The 13,932-nt window shown below is 43.4% G+C and overlaps 1 protein-coding gene across 1 annotated transcript in view; it reads right to left on the reverse strand.

Moving 5' to 3' along the window:
- Window positions 1-13,932, reverse strand: part of EBF2 (EBF transcription factor 2) — a 185,788-nt gene that overhangs the window by 54,558 nt on the left and 117,298 nt on the right. Inside the window, exon 7 of the mRNA XM_020282567.2 lies at window positions 768-849. Coding sequence (XP_020138156.2) covers window positions 768-849 — 82 coding nt within the window. The remainder of the gene's footprint in view (window positions 1-767; window positions 850-13,932) is intronic.

Here is a 13,932-nt window from a genome sequence, read left to right on the forward strand (position 1 = left end):
CTTGAATACTATTGTTTAACATGTTCTTCATTTTCCTATGGAGAAAGGGGGGTGCCAGGTATTTAGCCAGGGCGTGAATGGCACGAAAGCCATTTGGTGAATTAAATAGGGGCCCTTCCAAGCTCAAGGAAGGGAGCCGAGGGGGGCTGTTCTTGCCCTCGTCTCCGGCCCAAGACTCTTGCCTCGGTCTGTTTTTATTAGCTCGTATCCTCAGTCTATCCTCAGCAAGGGCGATGAAACCGGGGGCAGATTTAACTGCCAGGCAGCTGGGTCACAGTCCCGTGGGTCTTGTTGTCATGCTACGATCTTAAAGTGACCACGGATGCCTGGGCTGCTGCCTTCCCGAAGGCTCGGAGAGAGACCACTGAATAGTTAATCGGTGAAAAGGGGAAGACGGAGGCTGTTGCTTGCAGAAAACACAGAGAAGCTGCTTTGAAAAATCCCAAGGTGGCTGAATATCAAGAACACGGTTCCTGCTGTGGGCAGCTGTGTGTGCAGTGTGCAGCCTCGGGGCTTAAAATCAAATCTCCAGCATGGCTTGGTGCCTCTCCCCGTGGGCCTCTGGCATTGGAGAGAGCCTAAGCACTGCAAAATGCAGAAGCCCTCAATGCTAGTGGATGAGGGTTATCATTTACAGTCATCTTTCATATTGTTAGCAGTATCGGTGAATAATGGCGTTTAATAAAAAAATATGAAAGGAAAAGAGTGAGAAAGAGAGCAAAAGCAGGAGGACTTATTTACCGGGAGAGATCTGCAGGGCCCCTTACCTGAAACCGTCTCATGTCTCTCGGGTTTCCTGCTGTTTTCAAACAATTCTGATTGCACTTGAGGAAAAATTTTAAAAAGAATCTGCGAAGAGAAAGCAATGTGTTACATTTTTTTCAGTAAACATATTTTAAGGGAGACTATAGCTGCATTCTATTAGATTTGATTTGGAAGCGATTGTATTTCAGATCTGGGGAATTTCAACCTGCCCTGCCTGGGAAGGAACATTGCTGACCCCGTGCAATTTGCAAATTTGGATGTTTTCAGTCACCAAGCCCAGCACCCCCCCCCCGCCCCCCGCACCCAGGCCCCATCCCTGTGGGGGATTGTTAAGCAGTTCGAAAGCTGGGCTCTGTTTTGTACACCAGCCCCCCAGAGTTTCTAGAGCACTCGGTCTGCAAAAATGGCTTCAAACGCAGCAGTGACCCCTACTGTACAGAAAGTCTTGCTCCAGGGTTAAAAATGGGAGGATTTGGCTCGGAATTCCAGGGTTCCTCACATGGGAAGCTCTTGGCTGCCCACACACACCTTCATACTCACACACCAAGAAGACCTGACATTTTCGACCACTGTTTACAAAATCAGAAAATGGTATGTTACCATCCAATCATGAAGTCCAGCTACGCATGTATATGCCGGGGGAGGGGGGTATGATTAATAACAAGTGTGAATGTCTTTTCAGGCCATCTATAGATTATGCAGAAAAATACAGAGGCGCAGAATCGTGATCTCAGGAGATCATTTGTAAGATGTATTTTTTAAAACCAGTGTTCTCCTAAATAACCTGTCTGTGCGATTTTTAAATTGGGCATCTTTAATCAGATGACTACATCAACCAAGAAAAATGGCAGGAGTAGCCTTTCCAGCAATTCGCCTAGTTAATGTTTGAAATTCTGTTTCAAAATACAATAAGTTTTTCATTTATTTCACTTGCAGAGTCCTCTTCCTTAAAAAAAAAAAAAAATCCAGCTTTTGCAGTGCTAAAGTCCCAGGTGAGCGAGGCCTATTTCCCTTTCTGTTACTATGACAACGAAATTTTACCGCAGTCCCAAAGTCCCTTCAGAACTCTCACATCCATGCCTTGAATTAGAACTTTAAAGGAAAAGATATACATTTTCCCCAGGATTTACCAACAAAAATAAGTAGAAATCAACAATGCTTCCAAAAATTCTATTTTAACGCAAGGGTTGGCGAAACACTCTCGTGATAACCTTCTGCTTGCTTTTATTTTTAACAATCACACAAAAGGAGGAGAGAGCGCTCCGGTTAATTGCAATTTATCACTTTAAAAAAAAAAAAAACCTGATGAGAAGATAAACAGTAAATGGTAAGGGAGGGCAGAAGGGGAATTGACTCTTCGGAATATTTTCTGTATTTGAAGCTCTTCTACTATCTGTTTGCTAAAAAATATTTGGCAACATGCTCCTGACCCAATCTATGAATAAGGTTGGGAGTGAATTTGAGAGTAACAGCTAAATATTTTTTTTTCTGATTTTATAACATCTGCTTTTCGTTTCTCTCTTTCAATCTTTTATAGGATGGGGGGGTAGGCTTTGCACCGTGTGCCTGGAGGTGCCGGGGTCTTCATCGCAGGTACCTGCGGAGGGACAAGGCAGAGAGAACATGTTCTGCATTGCTTCCCAGCCACCACGGTGCTCGAATTCACAACCTGCTACCCCTTTCTGGAGTGCGGTGACATGCCTGCCCACGGTGATCGAAGCAAGTTAGAAAGAAATGGTGCTTTTGTTTAAGTAAAGATTGATCAGAATTCAAACATTTTATTTCTTCAAGGGGAAACGGTGGCTTACAATGCATGCAGATGCTCCCAGGAACCACTGCAAACTTGCCTTTCCTCGCTTTGGTCTCTTTCCAAACAATAGCACCCCCACCCCTACCCCCACCCCGCACTCACAATTTTCCCCCCACCACCCAGAGCAGTAATCCACACCCTTCCCCTACACCAAAGCCAAACGGAGCACTCGTTCTCATCTCCTTCTTGATTTTTACAAAGTTTTGCCACAACTGGACTCCTTATAACGATGCGTCGTGTGTGTGTTATACCCCCAGCTCCGCCCCCCAACCCCTTCTCCAAAATGTAGCTGGTGGAAACATCAACGTCCACAAAGGCATTATTACAAGGATGGGGTGCTAGGTGGAAAAGTGCAAAAGAGATAAATGTTTACGTCAAATCAAACTGATTTAGGGAAACATAGGGCATGCTGAAAGGCTTTATTCATTTTAAATTAGGATCCTTAAACAGTGATTGGGATGGAAAACACCCAGCTGTTGACTCTTTGCTGGCCTAGGGGCTGAGGGTGTAGTCTACACAGTCCCCTGCACACTGAGGACTTAGCATTCGGTTCACAAAGGGGACGTGGGGATGAAGGGGGCGTGGAGGGGAGAGAGAGAGAGAGAGAAAGAGGAAGACAGTTCTCTTACATTATAGAATATCTTCTAAAAGAAAGCACTGCTACTTCTAAATGGCTAGCACCAAAAATAATTATGACCTGAATTTATGTGTGTGTGTATATATATGTGTGTGTATAAATTTTAATTATTTATATTAATTCTGGGGCTTACCAACATCTCCAATTTTTTCTCTTCCTTTTACTGATGTATTCTGGTGCCCTCCCCTCTACCCTCTCCAATCCCCGTGTTCAGGGTCTTGGTGCAAACCCTTTGCTAACCATACTGCCCATTAGCCACGGGGTAACTTGCAGGGAAGAAATACTCTCAAAATCCCCTGGGTCCGGATCCCTCGAAGCCGGAGCTGCCTGGAAAATGTCAGCTCTCTCCACTCAGAAACGGGAAACCAAAATGAATTGCAAGATTCAGACCAAATGTGCAGCTTCTCTTCAGGACGGAAGTTATTCCCACCTTCCCCAAACCACACCGGCTACATAAATATCACAACCCCTGAGCATGCTGAGCTTTGAGAGGCTTCCCATCCCATTCCTTAAGAGTGAACTGTAGGTTTATCTTTGTTTTACGGATGGAGAGGTAAGGTCACACGTGAACTCCAACCCTCAGATTCCAATCTGGTCCCCAGGTCACCAAGGCAGCGTCACGTGCCAAAGGGCATTCCTTGACTCCACAAATACATACTCAGTGCTGCCAGTTGCTAATCTGCTAGCAACTGACGATGCAGCCACGTTGCCACACGTCGCCGGGCCTCAGTGTCTTCAACTGTTAAAAGAAGGGTTTAACTGCATCTCTAGGGTTCCTCCCAACATTAATATTCTATGATTGCAAAGAAAAATGTGCAGAGCTGAGAACCTTCTAGAAAGGGCTACAAAGGGGAAGCAACCACTAAAAACGTAAGACCATGACTCACTGACGTGCAAATAGGAGTGGCAGAGGTAGGGGGTGGGGTTCTGAGACATAGGTCGAGATGAGGCTGGGAAGGAAAAATAAACAAGGTGGGACATGGGCATCTGGGGTGACACCTTGCCCAGAGCAGGCAGTACCCCAAGCTGTCGGGCAGGTGGTTGGGCAAGACACCCCATTCCATTAGGATCGTGCTCTCTGGTGCTGAGGCAGGGAAGGTGTTCAGGAATATCACAGGTCAGAGCCATCTCCGTGCCTGCTCACCATCCTGTGTTGTGAAGGGACACAGGGACACAGGAGGGAGGGAAAGATGGCTGCTGAGTGTCAACGCTGCGCCACATGTAATGCTCACGGCCACCCTAGGAGTGACAAATCAGCCCGAGGCTGGGAAAAACAAAGGCCCCAAGGATTTAAGGAATTTGCCAAAGATCACATAGCTTGTGAGTGGTGGACACAAGTTCTAGAGCCCGGATCTTTCTAGAAACAAGCTCCATCTGGTGTGCTACATTGCCTGCACCAATGACACTGTGGCTATGGCCGCACAGCTGCTATGTGAACATACTGAAAGCCACTGCACTGGGCACTTCGAATGGGCGAACCTTAGGGTAAGTTGTAGCTCAACAAAGCTGCTTAAAAAAAAAAACCAAACTTCAGAATGGTCTAAAAAGGTACACATACAAAAAGGTGAAGGACACTGGCGTTTTGGAGAGACTGTAGCGTCCCAAGAGGAAAACATTAGGTCAAAGATAGTCACATGGAACTAAATGCTTAATGCTAAAAAATTCCTGCTGAATTCATTTATTTACTCATTTGATCAACACATATTGAGTGTGTTCTATGTGCCAAGAGGGTTCAGGCACAGGGGCAAACAAAGTCCTTGACTTTAGGCAACACCCAACGAAACCATTGAAATATGCTTCTCCAGATTCTGAGACGAGCCTGAAGACCCTGGAATCTCATACAGGGAAGATCCCAAGGACTATCTAGCACCCAAGAAATGCCCCTCCCAATCTCTAGAATACCAGAATACTCTGTACTGTTCAAGAATACAGTAAAAGCTCCTAGGTGGCTTAGATATGTCCCATGTGTGTCCCAAATAGGAATTGAGTTTTAAACTAGATGCACAGATTAGGTTCGGAGTCATGTTAAATCATAGGAAAGGACAACTAGTTAATACTGTTGCCACACCCTGGAACTACAACCAATGGTCTGACTATCACAAAACCCAGCACAATATTTCTCCAGATTTATGGACGAAGCCATTCAATTTGCCTCCAATCTAAAATCCAAGATCTAGTCCCTTCTTAAAAATTTTAATACCAACAAAATCCTTAGGGAAGCACTGTGGAAGGTACCAAGGCTTCTTTTAAGAAAAGGACTTAGGCATGGATACATATTGAAGAAATGTGAGCTTAGCACTAGTAACGGATACCATTAAACACAACCTCACTCTGTGCAAAATAATATGTAAAATACCTTTCCCTTTGAAACTTGGCTTTTTATTGCCTGAAAAAAAAAATCAAATTCTATCTAACCTGGAAAAAACTTTTGCTATGACATGGCCACATTTGGTACACCACAGAGATGAGAACACCCCATTCTCTCCAAGGACCAGGATCAGGGACGCTGTATCTTGTTTCCTTTCTCAGCCATGATGGGCACATTAGCAGGCTGGGTCACCAAAGCCTGAGCTAAATCCACAGCTGCTACAGCCTCACAAACCACTTGTACTTAGAGGTCTGTGTCCATCGATTTTGATGGAGACACCTTTTATCTAGATTAGCTGTTAAACCTTCTATTTTTTTTAAAGTCCAATAAATTAAAATGCAATTGGCTTTCACTGTTTGTGCATGCTTCTAAAAAGGAGATAGCCCCTTTCCCTTAAAACGCCCCTGCACCATCTCTGAGAACTACCCAGTGTAGGGATAGGCTGGGTCATAAAATCACATTTGAAAGGAGTGAGTGGTCGCCTTTCTTCTCCCAGGATCCTCTCCACAAGTTGGCATCCTTTGGGGGATCAGGCAACCCAAACTCCCCAACCAGCTGGCTGGTCACATGCATGAGTCCATTCTCTCACCCTGAGCATGTCCCTCTCAGGAGCTCACTCTGCTTTATAACGTGGGAACTCCCCTAAATGACTGCTTTCCGCCCGAGGCCAGTGAAAATCACAATGAGAGCGGTCCAGCTTTAAGCTAGGCCTTGACCATAAACATCCTTTTGAACCTTCCAACCACAGAGAGAACACACTTTCCTCCTTCAAGAGCCGCCAACAGAAGGCAGACCCGGGCAGCACCAAGTGAGGCGAAGGTTAGCGGTGGGCCCCAGCCTCAGTCTGGCGGACATCAAGTGTCCTGGGGAAATCTACTGATCGTTGAGGTGTCAGCCCAGGCTGGACAGGGCCCTGAAGCTTTAAGGGCCTTGGGGAGACTCTGACAAGAGTCCGTAAGAATGAAGAGCCTCTGGGAGGTCAAGTTCCCAATGGGCTCTCGCACGTACCACAGTAACGTGGCGATGGCGTGTCTGAGGACGCTTGGTGTTTGAGATCTGCCTGGCGTGAGGACGGTGGCTGGCACAAAGCCTCAATGAGATCCCGCGGAAAAGGTAGATGATTTAAAAGTTTTCACTAGCTGGCTTCTTTAGGCTTAAATCAAATACTCATTTTTGTAAGCTGATGTTCTATCTAGTTTATTTACTTAACCCTTTAAACTGCAAATATAAACACATGAACAGAGCAGGTACAGAATATTTAAGCTCCACAGACATTCCTAAGGCAGGGACTTTTTACCATTAAAGCTTATTCGAATAGAATATTTTAATGAAAGGCCATTTTAGATCTAAAAAAAAAAAAAAAAAGAAAGAAAAGAAAAAGGTAAGTTTACAAAAAATAATTAAGCAAAACATTTTCTTTCTTCCAACTACACTCAACCTCCCGAACTCCTCTTGGTTAAAAGACTTATGATGATGAAATAATAATCATAATGAATTATAGCCTATAGTCGTTCCGCTCATAGTATTTGCCACGTGTGATTTCATTCAATCCTCCCAACTCTGGGAGTGGGAATATTAACAGCCCCGTTTTGCAGAAGGGATAAACAAGACTCAGAAAGGTTAGATTACTCGCCCAAGGTAAGCCAGCTAGTTAGTGAGTAGAAGAGCTAAGAGTGGAACCCAGTTTGTCTGGCACTTAGCAAAATGTTTTTCTGGTGGGAGCTTGGCCAAGCTTCTTCTGAAGGACAAGGAGGGACACATTGCCAAGCAGCACCCTGTTTCAGGGGACAGGTGCCTTGATCTACGTGGGAGATCCTGTCCTTTGCTTCCTCTTGCTCTGGAATATGAGTGGAGTGGCTCTTTGCATTGCAAAACAAAACAAGCAAACAAAAACGTCTACCACTTTTATCAGGGACTGCACTCTCTAGAAATTCTGTGGCTATTTAGGAATGTGCAGAGGGAGATAATAAGCAAGTCTATCAGATATTGAGAGAACAAAACTCCTCGAGAACCCAAATGGTTCAAAGAGGGTTCAGCCCTCTGCAGAAAAATGTAAACGACTGCTCAAGTAGATGAGGAAGATTCGGGGCTATTTGTCCATCAAGATTATGGGACGGGGGCGGGGAGCTAGAAATCAGACATGTAACATAAGAAGTTGAATTAAATCTTGGAAAAAATTTTTTGAGCATCAAGTCACCAAAGCTAAATTTTGAAAACATTACCCAAGGGACAGAGCAGGATCTCCTATGATGGAGATTTTTAAGTAGACCAGCAAGCTAATTCCTTTGGCAGCAGATAATGTCACTTCTATATGTGGCAGCTAATCAAGATGTCCCTACCAACCCATTTCCACATGAATTCAAGGCTTCTGCAATGACGACGACGATGATGGTGATTGCTTAAAATTTATTGTAAAAAAAAATCAGGGACCTTCAGTAAAAATTAAACACCTTCCAAGGCCAGTAGTGAGGACTAGTTATCCACACAGAGTGTTTGGCTAAGTGCCTGGTACAAAGTAAGTTAGCCTCTTCACTTTTCACCAGGCATACTGTGTTTCCCCAAAAATAAGCCCTACCCATAAAATAAGCCCTAGCAGGATTTCTAAGCATTTGCGCAATAGAAGCCCCACCCTGAAAATAAGCCCTAGTGCTGGGCGTGGCTATGCAGCGCATCTGCACAACCCATGCATGTCGTCGTGGAGCAGGAAAGAAGACGAGCAGCCCTTCTCATCTGCCCCATGAGAGCTCTATGGCTCGACATGAGAAATTGGGGCCAATGGTTCTAAAGGAAATAGAGTCACAAGAAAGTCAGGATGGAATTTGGGGTCTGGAGAGTTATGATGATGTTCCAGAAGACAACAACTCAACTATATTTGAATAAATGTAGATTGTTGTACCATACTTAAAAAAATAACACATCCCCTGAAAATAATCCCTGGGGTGACTTCTTGAGGAAAAATAAATATAAGACCCTGTCTTATTTTCGGGGAAACACGGTACTTAGGTCCCCCCTTCCTTCACATTGTGCCTTTCTTGCCCTTAAAACAGCTCATTTTTATTCCAGAGGGAGTTGCCACCAATTCAAATCTCATCCTCCCTGGCCTGCTCATCTCTCCAATAATAATATGTATTCCACTTGAAATATTGCACTTAGTTTTTAGGAAGCAATATTAAAAGAAAAAAAAATAACACACGTGTAATTCATTCACTCCAACAAGACAGTGGGTTAAAGTCCCCATTCATCCCTGTTTCCAGTAAACTCTGGGCAGCAGAAGCATTCAGAGCTACGTGCATGATATGCTGGTTCCTAACCGGCAACAGGCTCCGTGGAATCATTTCCTGTTCGATGCTCACTCCAATGACAAGCTCCTGGAAGTGGCATTTTGGTTTGGCAATAGATTCTTCGTTACCCTTGCCGGGCACGCCGCCTCCCGAGTGGATCTGCTGTGTTCATTTAGGCGCCAGGAGGAAGCTCTTCCCACACTGTGTAAACCTGACTGCGTACCAACAGCTTCATTCCAGAGCCATTTCATGATTTCCCCTGAAGTGAATGTCTCTCGTAGCCCAACTGGCAAGCAATTGAGCGTAAACAGACGCGGAGGTGCAAAAACAGGGGCCCCTTTGATTCTCCACTTAGTCCTGACCGGTAACACACTACGGTTTCTGAGGACCTGGGGTTGTAGGTTGGGATCTTTTTTTTTTCCCTCTCTCTGTATTCGGACACATTTTCATTCTCCTGAATTCCATCGCTTGGCATAGTGAGGCTCGTAGGGAGAAAAAAAATCTCCAAGGAAAAGTCCTTGTGTTTTTGCAGTCAGATAAAAATCTGACACCATTAATGAAAATAATAATTGAACTCTTTGGGCCTGAATTGGAATGAAACCCACACTTAAAAGCATGTTTGTAATTCTAATTGTTCTCATAAAAAATGTCTTCAGAGGGCTCTTTGCAATGTGCATGGTTCCATCTCTTCTCTTTTTTTCTCTTTAAAATCCATGCCCTCTTTTCTCTGTCCCATCCCTTCCTCTCCCTTCTCATCCGGAAAAGCAAAAGGAACTGAACCAAACCGAACCCTGTTACAGGCTTCCTTCAGGAAAAATCTTTCAGTGAGACTTCAGAATCAGAATACAAATCTATTTTCCTTTTTGGTACCACGACTCCTTGGGTGAAGGAGAGAAATGAAGTTGTTAGGCAGCCATCAGCTTCCTGGGTCCTACCGTGCAATTTCCTCGTCACCCCTTCCCCATCCCTCCCCACCCCTCCCCTCCCCCTGTTCCCTGCCCTCCCGGCAAAGCTCATCTATGCTAGGCTGAGCACTGAACACCAATTACACCCAGAGCCCTTTGCTGCTGCCTGGTCCGCTGGTTTTACTGTTTTGCCAGATGGTTGAGGCCAATGTGTAAAACTCTCTACCCTACCATTAATTCATAACTCGGTAATAACTTTCCCACGACTCCAGGAAATTGACATGGAGTGCAAATGTGGATATTTGGAAAGAGAATCAAGGTTGGGCAACTATTTTACACCTGCCAGAACAGATACCAGTGAGGCAAAAAGACAACTCCTGTTTACACAGGCTGGGATGTCACTTTTGAAGGCTGGATGACCAAATATGCAACATTGGAGAAAGTTCAGAGTTTGGGCTCTTCCTTGCATTGCTTTCTTCTCTGCAGTTTGCAGTTTTATACCTATTGCACCTATGGGTTCACTGGCTAATGACCTTGAGTTTGAGCATCTATGTAACGTTATATTCTTATGACAGATTCATAGATTAGCAGATAGGAGCGCATTCTCTTGCTAAGACAGGACACCATCCAATGTTTGTTAGCATCATTAAACTAAAACTGACTTTTCACCTGCTCCCATACCATATGCAGCTGCAAATTTTTAAATTAAACTATGAAGCCATGCATAAATTTACATATATTACAGACTAGCCTCTCCATTTAACATGCAAATGTACTCCAATGTTTCAGAACACCTTCTGTCGCTAATTAATTTGCTGAATTATAATTAGACTAATCCTGCATAATTAATAAGCACAGATTTTTTTTTAATTTGTAAGCAGCTTGAGGAGATCATTCACTTCCTTCTATAAACTGCTAAGTAAGTGTTTAAAAAAATCTGGAAAGAACATGTGTGAAAAGGTATGTTTGATGTCGCATACAAACTCAAACTAGCGTGGAAGATACAGAAGTCAGTACTGATAAAGGTATATATTTGAAGACAACATTCAAAACAATCAAAAAAAAAATCGCATCCAGGGAATGGGGACTAATTCTCCCTTTGTCTTCTTGTATATAGCGCCTCATTCTTTCCCTTCTATCCGTCGGATCTTCCAAGATCACAGAGGCGGGAAAGGATTAAAGTAACCGTATGTTGTATTAGGAGACATAATGATATTAACACTCCACTGTATATCAAAACACTCTGTGCATGCTGGGTGCTTATAAGCCCCTTTGATGGTATTTGGAATCATTTTCATTTTGGCTGCCAAAAACACCCGCGATCCATCTAGTGGAAACAATTAAGTTCCATTAGGACTGTATCCATTCGGTAATGATTACAATGAAGGGTCCCTCTTTAATGCTGGAGAGGAGAGTCTCAAAGAAAAAGTACGCATCTGTGCGCTGCAAAATGTGGAACTACTGTTTTACAACCAAGCACGATGCTCAATTTCGACCCCCCAAAATAAAGCAGGATCGGGAGAGCTCAAGGTATGAGTTAGAGGACTTGCTGGAAAATTCGATTCGGAGCAGGATGGGAATTGGGAAGGCCAAGGGAAGCTTGATAGTCGTGCAAGTTGAAGAAAATGCTAGAAAGACAAAGTGGAACATGCATGTTCTGGCAAGGGGAACTTAGTCAACCTTCAAAGAGAGGAGAAATGTAATTTTAGAGGAAAAAAAAAGCTAAATCACTACACTATCAATGGCCAAAAGGATGGAATGTGCCTCACTTTCTATCGCTGTAATTCTGTGTTTTGCAGGGAGTGTATAAATAGAAACTTCTTCTAAAGAGTGGGAAACAGTTTCCCCAGGTTCATTACCATACCAAATACACCTTCTTACTCCTAGGCAGCCAACTTTTTTTTTTTTTTTTTTTTTTTTAAGAAAGCTAGCTTGGGAGTTGAGGAGAAAATTGCAAAGTACACTAGTACCTCGGAAGCCCTTGGCCAACGCCAGGAGCAGGTGCCAGGGATGCCGTCCCTGCTTTTTCCCTGAAAGACATTCACTTGAGCTGCCTCCCTCCCCTTCTCCTTATCTAGACGGAGAACCTGGGACAACCAGCCCATGGGGCTATCGCAACGACTAACTCAAGTGACAACTAACTCAAGTGCGAAAAAATATTTTGAAGGCCCCTGGAAAAGGCTGGAACAATTTTTTTTTTTTTTTTTTTTGAGCTAAGCAATGTTATTACTTGGATAGTTTGGAAACATGACACATGTTTTGGACTCTTTTTCCTAAGCCAGACCATCTCCTTGCTTCAGTCCCCATCTGAAGAGATTAAATGGTTCAGGAATTTTTTTTTTTTAAAGCCTACAAGAAAAAGCTTTCTGCGCCTTTAGGAGTTCCTCGGAAGGAACAGAACAGCAGCTGGGATACTACTACTACTAAGTGGCTAAAAGTATTTTCTCTCAAAAAAGTACACGAATGGCCACGGAAATTGGTAATAATGTGTTCGCCTTTCAAGAAAAATCATTGGAGTGTACTGTACTTTTCTTTCGGACTCCTCATATTCCATTCTGAATGGTCACAATAGAAAACCCGGTTTCTCTGTAGTTTGGAATGTGTGCGGGTCTGTTTTTCACAAGTAAAAAAGGGCTTAGTTGTCCAACATGGAGGGTCCTCCCCTCCTCCCTCGAGGTTTTGCTTTGGGTTGGGTTTGGTGCTTTGTTTAAGTTTTGTGGGGGGGTTTTGGATATTTTTTCAGCTTTGCCCGCCCAATTTCAAAATATGTACTAGTGACACAACACCAAGAGAAAGCAATTGTGACCCACGTGGAATCAGCTTCTGAGCAATTCCTGCACAGTTATTAGGGTGAAAGAGAAGCTTGGTGGCATTTAAACACTAAGGTGTAAAATAGTTACCAAAGCCACATCTTTGGCTAATTAATGGGTTTTTTTTCCCCCCTAACAGACATATTCCAGGAAATTTCTCTGATTTTATTTTTTGGCAGGAGGATGTTCCTCTGTGAATACCACCTCGAGTTTATCCTTGTGATTCATTCTCCCCCCCTCCTTCTTTCTCTCCTTTCTTCCCTCCTCAGTCCCCAAATTCTGAATGATGTGTTGTTGTGCTACCTAAAAGTTGGTGGGAGGCGGTAAGTTGGAAGGAAGGGGCAACGGAAGAACAGAAACCAAGATGATAATTGCAGCAAAGCTTGATGTTATCTAAAAAATATGACAGCTTAGCTTGCCTCCACTCCAGCCATGAAGATCCTTATTTGCAGTTAATGTAACCTTCGTGCCAAAAAAGGAAAGACGTGTAACCTAACAGGTAGCAGGTGGTACATATGGAATTATCATTGGCTATTAACACCAGGTCGGGTATCACATTAGCCACTTTCAGACTGCATTTGCCAAACCCACATAAAAATACAAAACCAGGTATTTCAATATTCTGTCACTCCCTCAGCAAAACAGATTTTCTTATATTACTCTTAGTAGAGTCAGCGGCTTTCATTAGACATTTTTTTTAACTTTTTTTTTTTTTTTCTTAAAGAAGAACTAAACCTAAATGACATAAAAGAGAAACTGGGACAAAAATCAGGTCAAGAATTTGCTACAAACGGCATTCAGATAAGGCTAATGATATTCCAGAGTGTTGTCGGTTTAGCAGACGATGATCACATCAAGCTAATCTCAACTTTCCATATATCCATACAGGTTTCTAGGAATCAGTCCCTTATTTTCAACTGTTTTGTTTTTTCCTCATTCAAACATTATTGATTCTAAAGCCTCTATCGACTCTATGGGAATTACCAACTCTTTGGAGATTTCCAAATCTTAGCACCAAAAATGGAGGCTTGCTTTTAAATGCCATAAGAGAATTTTATCTGTTTCACATTTATTTATTATCTGTTAACATCACTGTATTTAACACACTCTGGTCATTTGGCAGAAGTCACTACCTAGCCAATTGTCACTTTGCTTATGGGTAGATGTCCAGTCTTTAAAAAAAAAAAAAAAACTATGGCTCAGATGAAAAGTCTCCTGGGAGAGCCAGAGCCCACCCCAGAGCTGAGCCCTCCCCACCGAGAACAGAAGCAACTCCTGGGCCCTTCTTCTGGGCCACCCTGCACTTTCTGACCTTTCTTTCCATGCGACATCATATTGTCACTTGGCAATATGCTG

This window comes from Microcebus murinus, chromosome 24 (genome assembly GCF_040939455.1).
Source record: "Microcebus murinus isolate Inina chromosome 24, M.murinus_Inina_mat1.0, whole genome shotgun sequence".
NCBI lineage: Eukaryota > Metazoa > Chordata > Mammalia > Primates > Cheirogaleidae > Microcebus > Microcebus murinus.